At 36.3% G+C, this 22,000-nt stretch overlaps 1 protein-coding gene across 2 annotated transcripts in view; it reads right to left on the bottom strand.

Moving 5' to 3' along the window:
- LOC149545039 (K(+) efflux antiporter 2, chloroplastic-like) overlaps positions 1-22,000 on the bottom strand; it is a 188,746-nt gene that overhangs the window by 141,583 nt on the left and 25,163 nt on the right. For both annotated transcript variants that reach the window (XM_089795540.1, XM_089795539.1), the window contains 5 exons: positions 15,948-16,084; positions 15,636-15,695; positions 15,382-15,501; positions 13,324-13,392; positions 12,671-12,736 (listed from right to left, as the gene is read on the bottom strand). In XM_089795540.1, coding sequence (XP_089651666.1) covers positions 12,671-12,736; positions 13,324-13,392; positions 15,382-15,501; positions 15,636-15,695; positions 15,948-16,084 — 452 coding nt within the window. The remainder of the gene's footprint in view (positions 1-12,670; positions 12,737-13,323; positions 13,393-15,381; positions 15,502-15,635; positions 15,696-15,947; positions 16,085-22,000) is intronic.

The following is a 22,000-nucleotide window of genomic DNA, read 5'->3' as shown; positions in this document are numbered from 1 at the left end:
GTTCAGCCCCTGTTGAGTCCTTCATTGGTGTGTTCAGTGAACCTAGAACCTGTGAAATATTGTCCAAGGTCACCTCAACCTGCTTCTCGTTGTCCATTGAGCCTACACTTTATTCTTTTTCAGTATCACGATGTATTTAAGCCTGTTCCTCAAATGCCATTTTGTTTTGTTTCTTCAACCTGGTTTTTGACCTTGTTCTTTGCACAACAAGTTGATTTTGAGTTGGTTCAGCAACCAATGCGTTCGAACTCTTTTTACTATTTGCAAGACCAATGGAAAAGATAATGTTAGCGTTGGGTGGAGAAGGAATATCTTGAAAAGCATCTCCAGATTTAGGCATGACTAAGGCATGCCCTCCTTCCTTTTGTGTTGTAGCCAAGTTTTAGTGCATTCAATAACGCTACTAGTCCTCTGCATTATGTCATCTCTATCTAGTTCTAACCAATCAATGGAAGGCAGGGGCATTTGTTGTTGTTTCAAGTACTCGTGTTCAACAACCTCCAAATTATCTTCTTGAACTCCCTTAATGTTCACTTTCAACTGGAAGGCAGAGACTTGTGACAATAGCAACCTGGAGTTATCTCTCCTTTGAATTTCTCTTTCATTCAAATAGTCTTCCCAATAATGTTGTAGATGGGGTAAGCATGCAAACTAATCTCCAATCTCCAAAACTTTCTTGGCAAGCTCTTTATTGTCGAAATCTTTCTTGGCATGATAAGACTTGAAATCAAAAGCACACAAATCACTCCCAACATTTATGGCATCTTCTAGGTTCTTGCCTAAAAGTTTGCTAATCTTCACAGGGAATAAACTATCCCATTTATCTTCAGGTAGGAACCTCTTTGTTACAATAACAAGTTGTTGGCAAATCTCTGCCAAAATAAAGCAATCCAAGGCAAACCTAGGTAAACTTAAGGACTCTTCATCAAAACCACCTACCCTAAGGTATGTGAACCTAGGGAATTGAATGAACAAACTACCATAAACTTGGGTCAATAGTAAGGCTTCCAATACGAATCTCTATTCTGCTTTGCCAGCTAATTCAAAACATCATTTACCCAAGAAAACGTCATGAACCTTTCTATAGTCAAATAAAACCTAGCTTCTTTGTAGTTAAGGACAATAATTATATACAAGGATATCATTATCCCAAGGTTCATTAGGTAATAGGGTGAGATCTTGGGTACAGACCAAATAGTAAATGATGTAGGAAGACATAAAGAAATCCTTTTTAATGGTTTGAGTTCATTCAATAGTTCCCTCATTAAACCAGCTATGATTTCAGCCAAGTCTAGATATTGTTTGCCTTCTAGTATAATTTCAATGAAATGAAACATCCAATCCTCAAACAGAAAAACAGAAATACCTCTAGTAAACCCTTGACTCTATGCAACAAAACTACCAAATCATGAATATAGGATTTCATGTGATCTTTATTCAGACTCTTTGGAAGCCATGAATCACCCTTATAAAACTTTTCGGTCCAATAACGGGCTATAATAGAGCGGTTCTTGTCATGGTTTTTGCTGAATATAGCATAGGATCGGGTTGGGGTGAAATCGGCAAACATCTCATTGGGTGTTTTAAACAGAGACATCATTCTATCTCTAGTCACTAAGAGCAAGCCATTTCCATCATTTTTCCTTATACATTGAGACTTGATGTTATAATGGTTGACAGATTCTTGAACTAATTCAAGGCTTACCGCGGCTTGGGGAAAGGATGCAGCTAGTAATAAACCACTATCCATAATTTCACCCATGAATTCACCCTCTACATTTAATTGTATTTTATCACAAATAGCATCTACATCAACTCACGTTAAATTTGTATCAGTTAGCAAGGAACCTTTGCAATTCATACTGTTATTCCAAACAAATGAAGGGAAGACTACATACTTTCCCAATCTTATAGAAAAATCACAACCCCGGACTAAGCCCAAAGAAAAACTGTTGAGAAATGAAGACATAAACAGAAGGAATGCCAAAGAATTACCTCAAATTTGCAGTAAGAAGGCTTTTTGAATCTCCTATCCTGCACTCTCCAACGCTAATACTTAAGGTGAAAATGAACTTATGCTTTGAAAACAAGTTTCTTTTAAAATGCCAAAATTCATGAGTAAATTACGAGGGTTGGCTTCGAGGAGATTTGCTCGCCTGGAAATCCTATAGGACAAGACTGCTCAAGATAATTGCCATAAATGGATGTCTCTTCACTTTTTACCCCTTGCCTAATCATCATTAATTTCACACGTGGTTACTCTTCTTAGTTTTTTGGGCCTTATGTTGCGTACTTGTTTACATGCACTTAACATTTAATGGTTTTAAATAAGTCGTACTCCCTCATGATTACTTTATTTACCATTATTTCATCTTTTCCCTACCTACGTTATCAGAGGATGTGTCTAAGCCCACTTCGGTGTTTGCCATCTCCAACTTCATATTCTGCCGCCACATGCTTGTTTGGGTCCCACCAATTTCCTTGGAGAAAATGCCTTTATGATGTCGAGTCATGGTTCAAAAGTTCAAATAGGTTCAAGGGTACAAAAATGTTCAAAGGTTCAAGACCTGTTAAACAAATAGGCTTTGCTTGACCAAATATTGGCTAAGGGACGAAGTGACTTTAGGACAACTTTGTAGGGTATGTACTTAGGCAAATTTAAGTTTAGGGAGAGCCAAAGCCAATGATTCCAAATAAAATTGAAAACCAAGATCAAGACGACTCTTAAAAATAACCGAACTAACATATGCCTTATGCTCATGGGTGTTGAAAGATCTAAGGGGTGCTAGTAGAGGTTGAAAGGAAGATAAAGAGTCAAGTTGGACTTGGGTGGAGTGTGGGAGCAGGAAGAGGTGGACTTGAGGATTTTGGTGATTGTAAAAAAACCATTACCCGTATACCTTGTGGCCTGACCCATTGAGAAGGTTAGTTATTACCTTGGAGTAGCTCACCTAGACCAATTGTGGACTTTGCCTTGCCTAGTTTAATTATACTTGCATCACATTGGAGGCAAAGCTTGATAAGAACTATTGGGGTTGGGATTTCAATTAACTACCCCTTCTAGTAATTCTAATCACAATGTCACCTACTTTGGTTCACCAAAATGTGTTTCTACACTTGAACATGTAAGGCCCCTTTACCTACTGTAGAATTTGGCGGCAATGCTTCAAAGAATGAAGAAGTATATACAAAGCATACATTAATTTGTCGCTTTCATTCTTATTGGCCAAGTCTAGAAGAGCCAAACAAATGGATCGCACAAAAATGGCAACACATTCTTGGTGGTGAGATCTGCACTGGCTCTTGTTGAAAGGGTTTCTTTTATGTGGTACTTGAGCTTCTTGAAGACAGAGATTTGTTCATGCAAAAGGGCCAATTACTGTGGGATATTGTCATACTAAGCATGAAACCCTATTTTACGAGTTTGGTCCACTTTCTAAAATCTCAATGACAACTCCAATCAAGGTGTGTCTATCTAGACTTGTATTCAAATTCTAAGGTTCCTCCTACATGGCTTCTATCAAGAATTCAATTAGCAATTTCATCTCTAGGCCTTCATCTTCCAATTCATTCATCTTTGACAGTTCAACCACCTTTCACATTTGCTCCAAGTTTGGTTGAAATGGAACTCTCCAAACCATTACCTGCTGAAATTGAATCAAATCCAGCACTAAGGTTTGGAAACTACAAATCAACTAAGAAGGAATTCCATTCAAATGTCATAGATGTTATTGTATTGGGTATAGTGCTTCAATGTGCGGCAAAACTTCTACCGATTCCAAGAGAAGGGGAACTTGTTAGTTTGGGGCTAAACATAGTCACTGGCATATTTCCCCAATCATTGATGATCTCTCTATACTGATAGAGCTACTATTTTGAAGGAACCTCTCATTATCTTGGCTCCAAAATCTCTTGACAAGGTATCTCCCTCTCCTATAAGCGCTCTTTGTGAACTGACACTCATTAAGTCCCATGCCTCTGTTTTGGATCCTCGACAAGGCAATATAGCTACAGCTGATGATCTACTATGGGAAGGCTCTATTCAATAGACAATTATGAAGCGAAAAAAGAAATCTCCACATAATGAGAAATGTAGAATGGCGCTGCATTCAATTCACTTTAGAAGAGTAATTTTTGCTTCTGATTGTGGCATCAGAAACCAGCAAGCAGTAGTTTGGGTTGGCCTATTTGTGTGAGTGGAGATTACATTTTGTTTCTAGTTTTGATCTCAGAAGCCAGCAGGTAGTTGTTGGCTAATGTACTGTTAGAATTTGGTATAGCTCTGATACCATGTAAAAATTTGCCCTAGGGCAAAATTCGCTCAAGACCAAGAAGCACAATAACTAGCACAAATAGACCAACAGAGTATGATTAGAATAACAATATGATATTCAATTCATTGTATAGTACACTAGAGGTGCCTATATGTAAAGGCCTCTATGATGCATGTAGAATGTCTAGGAGTTAGCAATATGATAAGCTCCACAACTAAGCACATGTCCATTAGGAATGGCTTATCCTCCATTAAGCACAGGAGTTAGTACGATGATGAGAGGATAAGCCTACAAAGGTGTGTCACATAAATTTATATTATAGACACCATGCGCTAAATTGAGAGTGTGAACAACTGTGCTGTCAACATGACAACTCAGTTGATTATGCAAACTCCAGCAGTGTAGACACCATGTGCTAAATTGGAGTTGCTTACTCCTGTGTTGTCAACATGACAACTCATATGAGTACGCAAACTCCTAGGTGTCTAACCTAATAAATAATAAAATAATGCATTTATCCTAAGTAAACTTAAGTAAAGTGTAAATAATAATTATTTACACTAACACCCCCCCTAAGTGCAACTTAGGGGAATGCACTTAAGCTCACAAAAGCTATGATGAAATGCATAATGGGTCCCGACTACGAGGCCATGTTAGGTACCCAAGTACAATGCAATGTTGAAATGTAATGAAATCTCTCTGCAAACGGAGAAAGAGGGAAAACCTCATGAGAAAAACCCTCCTCCAAAAAGAGAGATGTACAATAGAGAAGAGAAGGATCATGTGACCCCCTCTAGTGAAAAGTCCCTCACCCCCAAGAGATCTCGCAAATGAATATACTTGAACCTTGTGAAGGGCTTGGTGAAGATGTCGGCTACCTGCTGCTCTGTAGGACAATACTACAGTGCGATGACCTGCTCATGAATCAGCTCTCTAATGTAGTGCATATGAACCTCAATATGTTTGGTCTGCTAATGTTGGACTGGATGTTTTGAGATTTCAATAGCACTCTAGTTATCACAATGGATAACTGTGCGTCGGGGTAGATCAAAACCAAACTCCTTCAGAATCTGCTATAGCCAAATAGCCTTTGTCGCTCCATTCACAGCTCCTCGATACTCAGCCTCAATCGATGAGAGAGCAATGGTGTTTTTCTTTTTACTCTGCCAACAGATGGGGCCGAAATAAAGATGAAACACATCTCTTGAAGTAGACTTGCGAGAATCAAGGTCCCCTACATAATCTGAGTCTATATATCCCACTAACTAAAGTCCTGTACCTGCTGCATAGTGTATCCCATGTGTATGTGTACCCTGGATATAGTGTAAGATTCGCTTGGCTGCCTTCCAATGAAGTTCATGTGGCTCTTGCATGAAGCGAGAAACCATGCCAACTACAAATGAGATGTCAGGGCGTGTATGTGTCAAGTATATAAGGCTTCCAACCAACTTTCTATACAGAGTCGCATCAACAAGTGGAGAGGAACACTTTGTTTCTAACTTAACAACTGAAAGGAATGGGGTTGGTGCAACCTTGCAGTCACTCATGTGAAACCGATCTAGAAGATCAAGAGCATACTTGGGCTGTGATAGTGTGATCCCTGATGAAGACTGATGTATCTCAATACCAAGGAAATAGTGTAGTAGACCCAAGTTTGACATCGCAAACCTGTCCTGCAAAGTAGCCTTGACATTGTCGATGATGGATGCAGTACTTCCTCTAATGATCAAGTCATCCACATAAAGTACAAGGAGCAAATGTGAACCATCCCTCTGAAGAATGTAGACAGTCGGATCAGAATGACATCTAGTGAAGCCTTTGGAGAGTAGGAAGGAATCCATCTTGGCGTACCAAGCTCTGGGAGCTTGTTTAAGTCCATAGATAGACTTCTTCAATTTGCAAACCAAGGTAGCATCCTGTATGAATCCCTGTGGCTGCTCCATATATATCTCCTCATATAGATCACCATTCAAAAAAGTGCTCTTCACATTTATCTGATGAATAGCCCATCTCTGCGCTACTACTATAGCTATTGTCAAGCGAATGGAATTCATCTTTGCCACTGGTGCAAAGGTCTCCGTGTAATCAATGCCAGATACTTGAGAAAAACCTTTTGCAACAAGTCGAGCCTTATGTTTATCAACACTTCCATACGCTGCAAATTTGGTTTGATAGATCCACTTACATCGAACCAATTTTCTTCCCTAGGAAGAGAGACTAAGTCCCATGTATCATTTCTCATAAGAGAGTTATATTCATCCTCCATTGCTCTATCCCATTTTGGAACACCTGATGCTTCTTTAAATGATTGTGGATCAGAAGCAACTGCAATATAAGCACGTGGGAGTGAATTGTGTTGTGATCTTGTCCTCCTTATATCAGAAGGATTCCTTGCCAATGGTCCTGCCGAATCCACATCTAGGTCTTGTGGAAGAAGATGTAGTAGGAGTATCCTCAATCTCAACTAGTTGATGCCTCTGTGTTGGTCGGGGACGTACATCTTCCAAGTCACTGTTTTCACCATCACTCTCTTCAATGAAGGAGGAAGGAGGAGTTGAAGAAGTAAAGCTTAGACAACTTTCTTCAAAATGAACACTCCTCTCATAGAATATATCATGTGTCTCTAGATCCATTAACTTGAAGGCTTTATGTGAGTCCGCATATCCAACAAAGATGCAAGGTTTGCTTTGAGCTTCTACTGCCTTGTGTTCGTTTGGAGGTATTCTTGCCCATGTTGGACAACCAAAGACTCTTAAGTGCTTAACCGTAGGTTTCCTGCCAGTCCATTCTTCAAAAGGAGTTATACCATCCAAAGCTTTGTAAGGACTTCTATTCTGGATATAATTAGCACAATTCATTGCTTCCGCCCAAAAGACTTGATCAAGAGACTTGTTTTGTAGCATGCAAGTGGTCATCTCCTTGAGAGTTCTATTTTTCCTTTCAGCAACACCATTTTGCTGTTACATATATGGTAATGAATGTTGAAGATCAATACCCTCTTGAGTGCAAAAGTCTACTAGTCTTGTGTTCACATACTTCCCCCCCATTGTCTATTCGAAGAACTTTGATGAATTTCCCTGATTGCTTTTCCACTTGAGCCTTGAAGCTTAGAAATTTTTCACACACTTCACTTTGTGAACCATGAAGAAAACCCAAGTAAAGCGAGAGTAGTCATCTATGAAGGTGAGTGCATAGCGAGACTTGTCAAATGATGGCACTGGAAATGGTCACGCCACATCACTATGAACCAATTCAAGAACACAATGTGCTCTCCAAGACTTCCCCTTTTCATACAATTTTTCTGGATGCTTTCCAAGTGAGCAACCTGAACAAACTTCTTCTAAAAACTAAATTTGAGGTAGACATTGACCATTTTCTTGTTGTTAAGCTGCTGAAGATATCTATATTTGTGATGTCCAGATCTCTCATGCCACAGTTTACTTTCTACATTTGAATGTAATATCAAGGCTTGTGCATTTGATTTTGGCACAAAGGAGAAGAAAGTGTAAAGCCTTGAATCATGATTGGCTTCACCTATTGCAATCATTGAGTCATCCTTAATGCTTTTCACTACTGCTAAATCTGGAAGAAATTCAACTTTATTACCACCTCCATAGTGAGTCATTTGGTAGACTGAAAGAAGGTTGGAGGTAAGATTTGGAACATATAGAACATCCTTGAACATTTCATTGTTCATCTCAACTTCTCCTTTACCTTCAACTTCCACCTTAGTATCATCAACTACAAAGATATGTGGTACCTCTGAATGTGTCATGGAAAAAAAAAACTCGCTTTGGTGCACCCATATGATGTGTAGCACCTGAATCAATGATCCATTCTCCCTGACTAACAGTGTTTGTGACTAAAGCATGCCCTTTGCCCTTAGAATCTGAGGATGGAGATCCTTTCTCCTTATAAGCATTAGGCAGTGGAACATTGTGTTTCTTCATAATGTTCTTCAACTCATCAATCTGCTTATGCAAGCACTGATGTTCATCATGACCCATCTTCTTACAATAGGCACATTTTTTCTTCTCCTGATTAGTGTCCCCCTTCTTGTTTGTATTTGAGGAAGACTTGCCTTTTTGATTGGATGTTGGTGTTGTCTTTTTTGTATCCTCTTGTTTGTTATTCTTCCACTTCTTCTTTTTGCCCTTTCCTTCCTTTATTTGAACTTTGACCGACTGAATTTTGAGAACTCTCATTATTAGCCACCAATGCCTTAGACTTTGAAGATTTGAGAATCCCCATTGATTGCAACTTAGCTTGTTCTTCTTCTAACAGTTGAGCATAATCATCAAAAGTGATTTTCTTATAGGCAGCCCCTAATATAGTCTTTGTGGTGTTGTAAGAAGAAACAAAGGTGGAGTACTCAGATGGCAACTTATTATGAATGAGATAGATCAACCTGTCATCTTTCATAGGACTATCACAATCATCTAGCTTTGTTCTTAATTCATTCACCTTAATGATAAAATCCTGTATAGAATCAAATGTCTTAGGATCTAGGGAGACAAGTTCATCTTCAATTTTGTAAACATCCTCCTCAGACACTTTACCATATAGATTTTTGAGGGCATCCCAAGCTTCCTTAGATGTATTATACTTCATGGTTTGATAGAGAATCTTGTCTTCAACCCCCATCCTAATATCACTAAGGGCTTTCCTATCTGCCTATTCCCAAGCAGTAATATCACTTTTAGATACTTGAAAACCTATTGGTTTAGGAAGGGAACCATCTACATATTGAGAAACTTCATTATGCATTAATTGAGACCACATTTCAATATACCATGTAGCATAGTTATGTGGTGTTAATTTTAGAAACTTAAGATTTCCCATGATGCAACAAATGAAAGATAACAGCAGAAAAGGAGGAACACAACACCAAGAGACACCCCCCCTTTTCACTCAATCAAGAAACCCCCCCCCCCCAAATGAAAGATTTTGGCACTTTATACTTAGTGCGATTACAATAGCCACTTGCCAATTTTGGCCTTAGTGGACTTCTGATTTTGTTGTTTACAACCTCCTTTTGGAGTTCAAATCTGGAACTTTACAATGTACAACAATTTTGAAGCAATACAAAACAAAGAAAGGACCTATTTCTGAAAGTGATATTTTTGCCCACACAAGCTTATAATCTGACTGCAAATCTAAAAAGTAGACAAAATATTACCCACTTTCATAAAAAGGAACCTGATTTGGAGTCCAGATGAGCCCATACAGAGCGTTTGAAGTTGCAAAATGCAGTATTGGACAGATACAATCACCCAAAACTGCAATTTCTGACAAATCCGTGCACCAAAACCAAAAAAAATAGCACCACTAAAAAGTTCAAGAAATTCTACCCAAAATCAAAAAAAATTGCACCTGATTTGGAGCCCGGGTGACTAAGATATGGCCTTCCAAAGTCGGACTGTCAAATCAAAAATGAATCTAGAGAAGGGTCTTAGCAGCAGAACACAAGGTTAAATTCGATGTCCAAGCTATCATTGTAGCAGTTCAAATTTTCCTAGAAATGACAGTCATACGGCCGTCAATTTTAACATAGTGACTGGCTGATGTCAACAAAAAAACCCCTCCTTGGGTGACATGGCAGTTGACTTGTCGTACGGACCATCCACGTGGCGTACAGATTGGTACGGTCACTATATGGATCTGCTTGCATGTGCTGACATGGACATTACACATATCATAGGGTGGGCGGCTGCTGATTGGGCCACATGGCGTTGACACGGCGCTAGGTTGGCAGACGAGACTCCATGTGATGCAGACTACGCAGTCGAGCTAGCAAGGGAGCACTGATGTGTCTGGTGCTTAGAACGCCGCATGGCAAAGGCAATACACCGTAGAACTCACCACCGCGGGAGGAATATTGATGGCTGGCACCAGAGATTCTAAGCGTTCGCCGGAGGTTTAATCTGTCGGCGACTAAAGGAGTTCTGCAATTGCCGGAGAACTTTAACAGGCGGCGGGGCGGTCCTATTCAACGCAGACACCGAAAAACGAGACTGCCACACTAGAGAGTAGGGTTACGGGTGCCAAAGTGAAAGGCCGCCAGTGGGGTTTTAGATATCCCACATGCATGCGAGAATAAACACAATATGTGTTTAAAGCGCTAAGGCTATGGCAGACTAAACAACGAGCAAGCCGTGATTTAAAATGTAACCTGCCGAATGTTGGGTAGGCTCACCGGATTTGGAAGTGGGTCGGCCAGATTGTATTAAGTGGCCGGAATTGTTGATGAAGCCTAGCGAATAGTGGAGTCTAATCTGGAATATGTATCGGCCGGTTGTTGTGGTCGGAATAAAATATGCCACCAATTAAATAGAATATTCCTAGAATATGCTGCAGAGGTCAGAATTTCACCACCCAATTCCTACAAAAAAAATTGGAAAATTGCTCCGAAAATCGAAATTGCAAAGAAAAATTCAGATCTGGAAAATGAATTAACAGATCTAATAAATGACCATACCAGATTTGCAAATCGGGCCTTCAGGTGCCGGTTTGCAAAAAAAATTTGCCTCAAATTCAACTATTGCCCAATATAGGCAAATTTATAGTCAATTTTCACAGACGACGCTCCGGACACAATGGTGAGGTCCGCTTTGGCTCTAAACGCTACCAATATCTGCAAATACTTCAGACCTAAGTCGAGGTGTCCTCAAAGAGGTGAAGCAAGATTGGTCTCCAATGGCTATGTAATGACACCTCAATGGCTCTCATACCATGTAAGAATTTGGTATAGCTCTAATACCATGTAAGAATTTGCTTTAGGGCAAAATTCACCCAAAACCAAGAGGCACAATAACCAGCACAAATAGACCAACTGAGTATGATCAAAATAACAATATGATATTCAATTCATTGTATAGTACACCAAAGGTGCCTGTATATAAAGGCCTCTATGATGCATCTAAAATTTCTAGAGTTAGCAATATGATAAGCTCCACAACTAAACAAATGTCCACCAGGAATGGGTTATCCTCCATTAAGTATAAGAGTTAGTGCGATGATGAAAGGATAAGGCTACAAAGGTGTGTCACGTAAATTTATGTTGTAGACACCATGTGCTAAATTGAGAGTGTGAACAACTGTGTTGTCAACATGACAATTCACTTGATTATGCAAACTCCAATGATATAGACACCATGTGCTAGATTGGAGTTGCTTACTCCTGTGTTGTCAACATGACAACTCATATGAGTACACAAACTCCTAGGTGTCTAACCTAATAAATAATAAAATAATGTATTTATCCTAAGTAAACTTAAGTGTAAATAATAATTATTTACACTAACAATAGCTGAGGCAATCCCTACATGGTGGCCTTATATGTACCTTGATATATTACCACTGATAAAAGTTTTGCATCATTGATTGAATCAAAAAAACTTAACAAAATAAATCTAAACAAATTTGAATAAAATTACATCAAAAAATAAAAATGTATCACATTAATAAAATTGCAATTTAAAAAAAACCAATAATCTTAATATATATTACTAAAATTAAAACCGAAGTTATTATTTTATATTAATTTTTAAAATAAGCAAATTTATGTATTACTAAGTTTATTTCTAAAATTTAGGTTAAAGGAATACCATAAGCAACACATAATGAAAAGGCAGAGAAGCGTATTATTCATAAATAGAATCTCTTGATGCTCCCACACCACAAATGAAAACAAATGCTTCAAATTAGTGAGCAAACAGCTTCAGATCCTATCAAGCTTGAACAGACATTTTCAGGCAGAGTAACACACTTTTGCAGAGACTGGAGCAATTTTAATGGGAAAAAATGCAAAACCCTGATATAAAACTGTCTTTTTTACAAATTTGGAACAATTACAAATTTTCCTTTAAGAATTTTGTATGACCATATTTTATGGTGATATTTTTGTGATTTGTTTGACTGGATTCCGAATCTTTTCAATTAAACTCAACAAAGTCCATGCTGTGTTATATTTTGAATTAGTTTATATTCCTGATCCACTAACCTACATCTCTTAACCTACAGGCGAGCTTACAGAAGCTGGGATTGCCCTTTGGTTTTTCATATGACACAAACCAACTAGCATTATGAATGCACGGTCATGGGATCATTCACATCTAAGATGATCCATTACTGGACCTCATAAAATTATTAAAAAATAAATATACAGTATTATGCACAATATAATACAATCAACTTTTGATGTTTTTGGTTTCACTGCTAACAAACCACAAATTTGGCGAATGCCTACTAATTGATACCTTATATCATAAAGATTCATTTGTAGCCTTGATTTTTTATCCCAGTTTTCACACAATCAGATATGCAATTCGAAGTTAAAAGTATCATTGCTTTAAGGAGGAAAGGAAGGATTAGATGTGAAAGTCCAAAAACATTACCCCCCCTTTGGAAGAATTTGGTGAGATGAGAGGAATCAGAATGAGAAGTACAACCACAGCCAGGTCCTGTCAACAAGAGAGTTGCATCTGTTAGAATTAAATACAAACCTTTTGATACAGATCTAGAAGCAAACTAAGAATAGTAAAAGAAAAATATATTCCAGACGACTTCAACTTGAAGTCATGGAAGACAAAGTAGAATTATTAAACAGTAAAATTTGTTTCTAATGGTTGCAGCCATCTTTTCAATATTTGGACAAGTGAATGGCATATTAATATCTGTCCCATAGGATAGATATTTCTACCAAGCATACTAGTATTTACAACTTCATGGAAAGCTTTTATGACATGCTATGGTCACACATCTGATTGGCACTTTTCAGAAATATACAAGTTTCAATCATATGAGACATTCATTATGACAATGGAACAAGAAGACACAGCCAAGAGGATCATTCAGTATGCGACAAAGACCAATTGTTCACAAAAAGCTGCTGGTGACTGGATGCACTGCTTCTTGAAGTTCAAATCATCATTTTTGCAGAATCACATGGAGACATGGACATATTCTAGTATAAAAATTTGAATATTAGAAAAACAGCATCACATTCATAATCTTGTAAAGTTAAAAAGAATGAGAATCGATAACTAACCTGGAAAAGCAAAACAGAGAATGTTGCACGACCATGTCGAGAAGTACTTTCTCCTCGTTCTTGTAGAACCTACAAAAATAAAGTTATGACTGCATTTCCTGAAATGTTTTTCCAATAAACATAGCTATTCTTCCAATACTGATAAAAAGCATGCTACCCTTAAGTTCGATTTTCCAAGTCATTAAAGCATTTATAGAAAGTATCTTCTAGCGTGTACATAACAACAAAACCTATAAGCATGGAATGAAAGAGTAGGAAACAATCACACCACAAAAGAAGTAATTTATTCAAAACAAAAAAAAAAAACTTCCCTGACCATTTTACATGGACGTGATCTTAATTAACAAAATTAAGATTTTAACACAACATATTCATATGCAAATCAGCATTTTTGTATAAATATAATTCAGTGAGCAGGTAGAAAATAAATATCACAAAACAAGCTACTGCACAGAAATGATAAATCTATATATACATAACAGTGACTCAATAAATGTGATGCTCGTTACATTCCTTTTGTTAATCTAAATTTTAGTTGAATGCAACAACTTTATGCTTCAACATGACCAGCTTATAGTTACTTAAGCTGCGTGATTTCTTATGCCGTCTATTGTATATATTGATTAACACTATATTTCACAATTATTTTTCCGGATAGACTCAAAAAATAGAACAGACTAGAGATTTCTAATGACCATGTAAACAGTCAGAGGAGCAGAAAAGAGTGAAAAGTAATTTTTTAAACATTTTAATATATGGCAATATAATAAAAAACCAAGGTTGCATGGGTACGTGGGTACGGGAACGGGAACGGGTACGGGTACGCATATTTTTCAAAACAGGGGACGGGGGTACGTGTGTGCCTAATTTTTTCTATATAATTAATATTTTACAGAAAATATAAAAATCAAAATATATGTCATGAGTCATGACATTGAGCATTCAAAACAAGAAATTTGAAAATATGAGCCATTAGTCCAATTATAATATATATATATATATATATATATATATATATATATATGCTATTGCTGAATGTTTAATGTTTAAAGTAATTTTCATAATAGGGGACGGAGGTACTTGGGTATGTCAAACTTATTTAAAAATTATACTTTTATACTTATAAATAATCTGAAATTATGAGTCATGACAATGGTTTTTCAAAACAAGAACAGTGATAAAGTTTGCAAATGTAATGTATTGTTTTCAGTTTCAGATTTGCTATATGTTTGAAATAATAATACATGATAAATGCTTAAATGCATAACAAAGAAGGCAGACTTTAAACATGAACAAGAAGATCCTAAATCATATGACAATGGCATATTGCAAATGATAAACTTATGACTTGAACAGTGATAAAGTTTACTGTTAATGAGTATCAAAGTTTCAAACTGATTTGGTATTGAATTAAGTTTGATAAACAAGAAGCTAATACAAAAAAAAAAAACCAAAAAAAAAATCAGAATCTTAACCAAGGTCCTTAGCTATGATGCTCTCCACCGAGTACCCGGTACGTGGGATACGTGTACCCGGTACTTGGGTACGTGGGTACGAGTACCAGGGGTGTGGGTACGAGTACCCATGCAACCTTGTAAAAAACTAAACATGAATAAATCCACACATAGTTTTAAATTTTAATATATAGCAATATCATCAAAGGACCTTGGTTGCATCATCATTGTGCATATAATAAAAAACATTTAGTTTGTTTGGCCCTCGGCCATAGTTCCTCAAATTATAGGACCACTGGCAAGTGTGTTCTCCATATCAATGTTACTGTAGTTTCTGGCATTTGATTGTGTAAACAATTTTTTATAAGCAATGTTTTGGACTACACTATCTCATCCACCATCATTTTATTTTTTTCCTCCTTGTGCCCTCTTTCATGTCAACAATAAAACAGATATCTAAAACCAGGATCAGCATTAGACATAGATATAGTATTGGAGTGATAACATCAATATAGATATAATTTCAGTAGCAAATGGTATTAGAAGATTCAAAAGAAGATACATTTGTAATGTAATCATTGCATTGGAGGAAAAATAGTAAAACCTGTAGAACAACTGCAGTTGACGAAAGTGCCAGTCCATTGCCAATAACAATAGCAGCAGGACCAGGCTGCCCAGAAACAAAATGAGCAACCAATCCCACAACAATTGCTGTTGCTAAAACCTGGATTTGCAACCATACAGTCAAATGTTCCATTGGTATTATACATTCATATAAAAAATAAAGAGTGGTTGTATGTATTTTCTGAGTAATTCCTCCAACTGCTAACAAATAGAAAAAAGAACATTTAACTGTACCTGAGCAGAACCTAACCCAAAAACATACTTCTTCATTGAGCTGAGTCGCTCAACAGAAAGCTGCAAGATTCAGTAGACACCATTAAACACTCATTTTTATTAACAAAACAAATTTTTTTTAAAGTTAATTAAGTGTACACTTCTCTTTGTTCAATGTAAAACTAAAAAAAAAAAGCAATTTTTTAAACATATAGAAGATACCCAAAGATGAGATAACAGACCAACAATTTGAGACTATGTCAAATGATTTATTTATCTTTGGAAAAAGGCAAAACAAATCCACAGTTGAGAAGAACACAAATAACCATGTACCTCAAGCCCAATATTGAAGAGCAGGAACACAACTCCAAACTCCGCAACAGCCTTTGTCCCATGTACATGACGAATAATCGATAGACCGTATGGTCCAATTAAGATACCAGCAGCTAAATATCCAAGTACAGGACTTCCTAGCATTTCAGAGAACTATAAAACTCAGAAGTATACAAGGTACAGATAGAGAACAAACAAACAAGTGCAATTAACTTTTCCTTGAATTAACACATCAATATAACAAAGAAGCATACTTAAGTTGATACACCACCTTCCATAGCAGCAAAAATCTTTTCAAGAAAACATTGGCAAACCAAAAGCACACGATTTTTTTAAATGAGGAAAAGAACAGATTTTAAAGAGTGTATATTATTATAATTTTATCTTGTTATATTATTATGTTAAAATAATATAATCAAAATATTATAATATTGTTATAATTTTTATTATAATTACTACAAAATAAGATAAGGTAAAATTACTAATGTCCAACAAGAGGCCAAAAACGGGTCTAAGGGACTAAAAGGCATACAAGGCCGCAGCTAGCAATGGGAGCACCAAATGGTGTCCTCAAAAAGAACAAAATAGGAAAGCTAAAAGATATAACAAGAATAAACAAAGAACTCCTCACATGCAAGAAGTAGTCCAAACCCGAAGGATAGGGCCTAGGGCAGAGGTGTGTGCGTGCCCTGGGCCCTCTTGAGGAGCTACTAGGAACCAGGTGATGTTGTCGACTCTACCCTATGCGAGGCCTCACAAATCCGGTGTGCCCCAAAGAATGGCTAGGCGACCTCTTCATCCCCTGGGCAAGAGACCCAAGAGTGAAGAAAGAGGTGATGAGCTGGTTTGAAGTTTGTCTCGACAGTATTTGGAGCTCAAGAATGTGATCCCGAAGTCACATGGCCCCCTGAAGATAAAGTGCAAGACACCACTGATCAATGTATCTAAATAAGAAGACAAGTTCCAACACCCTCTAAACAAGCAGTAGCACCACCCCCTCATCTCATCGTAGACGGGGCAACGAAAGAAAATGGGTCTTCAACTCCGCCTTGCTATGAGTGCAGAGGCGGTTCTGTTATAATAATTATTAACTTGTTTCTATTAAAATTTTATTATAAGTATAATATAACAAAATATTATATTAAAATAGAAATACTAATATAAAAATATAATTATAATAGAGATAATATACAATATTATAATATAATGATATCGAGAAATACTAATATAATAATAATATAACTATATAATTGGACACGGTTGTTTTCAAGCACTTTTGACGATTGTATCAATCCTTTTGGAATCCTTCCTGTTGTAATCATAGTATAGGTAGTTATTTGACTGGGGTATGCCCCTTTTATGATGTAATAATAAAGAATGTTAGTCCCAGGCTAAACTAGAGGTTTTCTTCTCCGTTCTTTCTTACCAGTGCCCGTTTCAACGGAGAGACGCTTCTATAAATTATTAATTTGAATTAATAAATATAATCAAGGCCTTGGCTGTTTACTAATCCAAAATATATATATATATATATATATATATATATAGCTATAATAGAAATAATATAACAATGCTATAATATAATTAAATTATCATAAATTTAATACTAGAATAATATTATTTTATAATATATCAAAGATAAAAACATCAATGAAAATAAACAAAATATCCTAGCAAAAACAGCAAGCAAAAAAACATATCCTGGAAAAACCCAACCAAAATTTGTTAATTACACCCTTTTCATATTAATTAATTTAATGGTCATCTTAGTTGCTTTAGTAAGTTTCTATTTCATGTTTCCATTAAACAATTTCTTCATTTAGAAACAGCCTCATGTAATCTCTTATTATCGAGGCTTTCGTCTACATTGTAAATATTGATTTATAATAACATGATATAGGAGCAAGCCAATGGGGTTTTCTTTGGCAAATTTTTTAGACAAAAAATTGAGCCTACTTACTGGATTTTTTTAAGAAAATTTTTTACTCAATCACTTGTGGTTTTCCAAAGTGTTTTCTTGTTTTATGACAAGAGTTTCTGGCGTAAAATCACAATTCAATCTGAATCGAGTTTTGTTTAGGGTAAAGCGCAGAATATTTGTCAACTCTTTCTTTGCAAGACTGGAGAAGTTTTTCACAATAAAATCAATACTTCTTTTCTGACAATTGTGGCACACTTGTCTAAGATTTTTGCGGCTTGTTCTTTGCAGTTCTGATCGCAGAAGGGCCGCAACTGGTTTTTCATGTTCTCGAGGAAATTTTGAAAAACCCCTTGTAGAGAATGCAAGAACTGTAGAACACAAACACTACTAAGAGGGGTGGCGAATTAGCAGTGTATAGAAACTTTAAGCCAATTGAAACTTTTAATGTGCTTTTGATGACTAATCTGATTTATAAATAAAACAGCAACAAAAGTAAATAAGGCAATGCCAGAAATGATGCACAAGATGTAACGTGGAAACCCAATGCAGGAAAAACCACCAACTCAAGACTGCAAGGATCAACTGTCCTAATCCAGTCTTACGAATCCTTTAACCAATTACACACTTATGGGCTACAATCGAAAGGAGTCTCTAAACTCCCAATATAAGAGCAACAACTCTTCTCTACTGAGTACAAAGTTTTAAGGCTCCAACCTTATGTAACTTTACACTGTACCAACTGTATACAATCTGTAGTTGAGATATAAATAATGAAGAACCAGAGTTTCTCCATATAAAATATTATCAAAATGTATAAACAATTTCTAATCATCAGCGTTTTCTGACTTCAACCATCTTCTGTAAATCAGACTCAATTTGCCATCATTGTTTAGACAATAAAGTGTTCTGCAGGACTGAATATTAAATATATATACTATCTGATATTATATTTGAAACCTTTATAGTCTATCGTTTAATTGCAGCAACATCAAACTTGTAAACAGAATAATACTGGAAGATAATGATGCAGTTATAGACTATCTTCAAATCATTAGTCACTGTATATCACTGATAGAACAAACTGTAACCTCAGTACCAATAATGAATATAATTTTCTGAAGATATCTAACCCATTTATTGCAAAACAAGTGATTTCCCTGCATAGAATTTTTACCATGATTATCTGAATGATGCCTGTGTATTGAAGTATGCTTCTCCTTTCATCTCACAGTACTTTCGAAATGCATTTATTCAGCTATGTCTCTTTTCATATTCTTTTATTATACCAGATTATATGCAGTGTGAATGACTATGTCAAATCACGAAATCACTGCCTATCATCCGATACAATTAAATATTTGTAAACAAATACCACAGTTGTGCATTTGATTTCTGGATTTGATTGTGTGAACAGATTTGAAACTTTGAACTGTCATAACTGTCTCCAGTTAAGACATAATTATCACAATTTGTCAAGGTGAACCGACATCTCCAGGCCTACCTTCCAACATTTCGTGTAAGACCCATATTAGTCATAAATCATGTCTTAATTAAATCCTTTATTGGTTCACATCTGTCGATAATCACCTCAAGTCTGTTAAACATTTCTAGGGACACAATTGTCTTATACTGGCTGTGACCATAGTAGACTATGAGTCTCCGATCAACATTTGCTTCTTCATACGTGTCTGACAGAACAACTTCCATTGCAACTTTTAAAATATAATAGTGATCTTCCCTTTGATTATTGGCCCGATATGAATAAGATGAAACCGACCTGTGTGATTTTCTATTAGCCCGACGACCTTGTCTTTTCTGCATTCTCATTATTTGTGCAAACGTGTACAAATGTTTGTCTTTTGTTAAGACCTGCATGGGTGTATACCCGATTCAAAGAAGATATCATTTTACCTCTGCCTTGACAAAGACATCTGTTTTTGTCTTTTAGCAAGCATATGCGAACATATACCAAACTGTTTATAAAATTACTCTAGCGGAACTTTATCTGAAGAATTTCCAACATGTCTGTGATATCATTGTCAGAAAGTAAGCCCAGATTTCCAATACGACCACATCAGCCATATTATTTGGCATATTCATTCAGTCAGTGACTCAGTACATGTTAAAACACTCAATAGGCTATATCCTTAACAAAGATCAATTTGCTTTTGCTAATCAACAGTTTGATATTTTGTCAAACATTTGGCAGATAAATTATTATCACTCAATAAATAATGCTTTAAATTCACAGCCAGCTGCTCAAAATTTTAATAGATTAAGTCTTTATCAATTTGAACAAATGAACACCACTAAACAATTCAAAAGTAATTCTATAATTGATGGCAATGCTACTAATATCCAATTTAAAAATTTACTTCTAGAAATTTACTAGAATGCAATAATGAACCTGGAAATAACTTCTAACAGATGAAATATGGATTGCAGCTCTCAAGAAATAATCCAATTTACTCGCAGGTTCAGAAATACATGCTCCTTGCTTATAATCGCAGGTGCTCTAAAACCTGATTGTTGCCCTCCAATAATTGATTGCAGCCTTCCACAAAGTTTGAAATCGCTGCCAAATACAGGGATGACATCCACAGTACATTCCTTTTTAACCACGCCAAACAGTAGATAAGAATGGCATTCCAAATCACAAATTCTCCAGACACAATGAAATTCTCAGGTACAGTACATAACAGTCCGGAAATACTATACTTTGATTAAGACAAATCTTAGGAATTAATTCACAATACCCCAGTTGTGAATTACCAGGCACTTCTTAAATCCAGACCCTTATACTTCAGCAAGGGCAAAGAAATCAGCAAATTTAGAAACTCTTCGCAAGCAACAAAAGAAAATAATCAATCGGATGCTTTACTCATCAAATGGACTCCTATTTATAATCTCCAAATGGCACAAAGTTTCCCAAATGAACTTCACTTGAGAAGCTTCCCACAGACAATATTAAAACATAATAAAGTGTCATTATAAACTAATTTATTGATTGTTTTTTGCTCTAAAAATTACCTTTTCCACCATAACTTCAAATTCTAACATGTAAGGCCACTATTTCTTGTTCCCATGATTTAAAACTTTTCATCCCAGTTCCAACGAGCTATAATACTAAGGTGACCAACCAACAACACCAACAAAAATAGCAACCTTAGCGTATTTAGATGAATAATAATAATAATTCACCCGTCTTGCAAAAATAACTAAAGAAGCATTAGAATCAAAATCTGACAACACCAAAGTGATCCTGATGATGAAAGACAATGAATAAACCTGACGTGGGAGACTTACTATAAATAGACACTGCCTCCAAGATTCTTGGAGTCCAAACTGGAAGCCCGAAATAAAAACTGAGAGCATCCTCCAACTCCTTTGACTCAACTAAGCTCATTGGAACAAACAGATTGACTTACTATAAATAGTAAGTCCCTCAAACGGAGCCAAAACACACCATAGGTTGCTGGAAAGCCTATAACCACACAAGTGAAACCCTCAAATTCTATTGTCAACTCATGAGGGTCGTGATGGTGAACTAACTTGGCCAAATGCAAGATCCTACTAAAAATGGGGACATTACAATACATCTTCCGATAACAAAAGAATAGGTTTCTTTGTATGCCCATGATGTTTGATTTCTTTTTATTCCATTAAGAACATATTACAGGTTGTCGATATGAGAGAAATCACATATAAGCAAAAAGAAAATGTGCAAACAAAGTCAATCACTTCTGCACAGTCATGCCAAGTTCCAGCGATCAATCACATCTGTACTTATTATGAATGCCAGTTCCAGCATACAATTACCTGTAAGTTCTCAATAATTCAGGATCATATTGATTTGACATCAATGACATTGTTAACAAGAACATAAGAAAAAAGAATGTCATGGGTTTCACAAATACCCACGATTTTACCAAAATTTCTTCACAATAGAACAGAAAAAAACATGTTTAGAAAACCTTTGCTCAAGCACAAAATATAACATCCACAAAATCCTAGCTCACAATCAAGATTTCCGTGCACAAAAAAGTCAATGAACAATGGTTGCGACACGGGCTCAAAATGCAAAAATAAAGGCGCCAAAATACTTCTTTTGTGGGTTGTAACACACAAATGT

The sequence above is a fragment of the Cupressus sempervirens genome, chromosome 8 (assembly GCF_028749045.1).
Source record: "Cupressus sempervirens isolate cs-2001-9-10 chromosome 8, ASM2874904v1, whole genome shotgun sequence".
NCBI classification, from domain to species: Eukaryota; Viridiplantae; Streptophyta; class Pinopsida; order Cupressales; family Cupressaceae; genus Cupressus; species Cupressus sempervirens.
The sequence above is the reverse complement of the archived record's forward strand: the minus strand, read 5'-3'. Positions and strand labels throughout refer to the sequence as shown.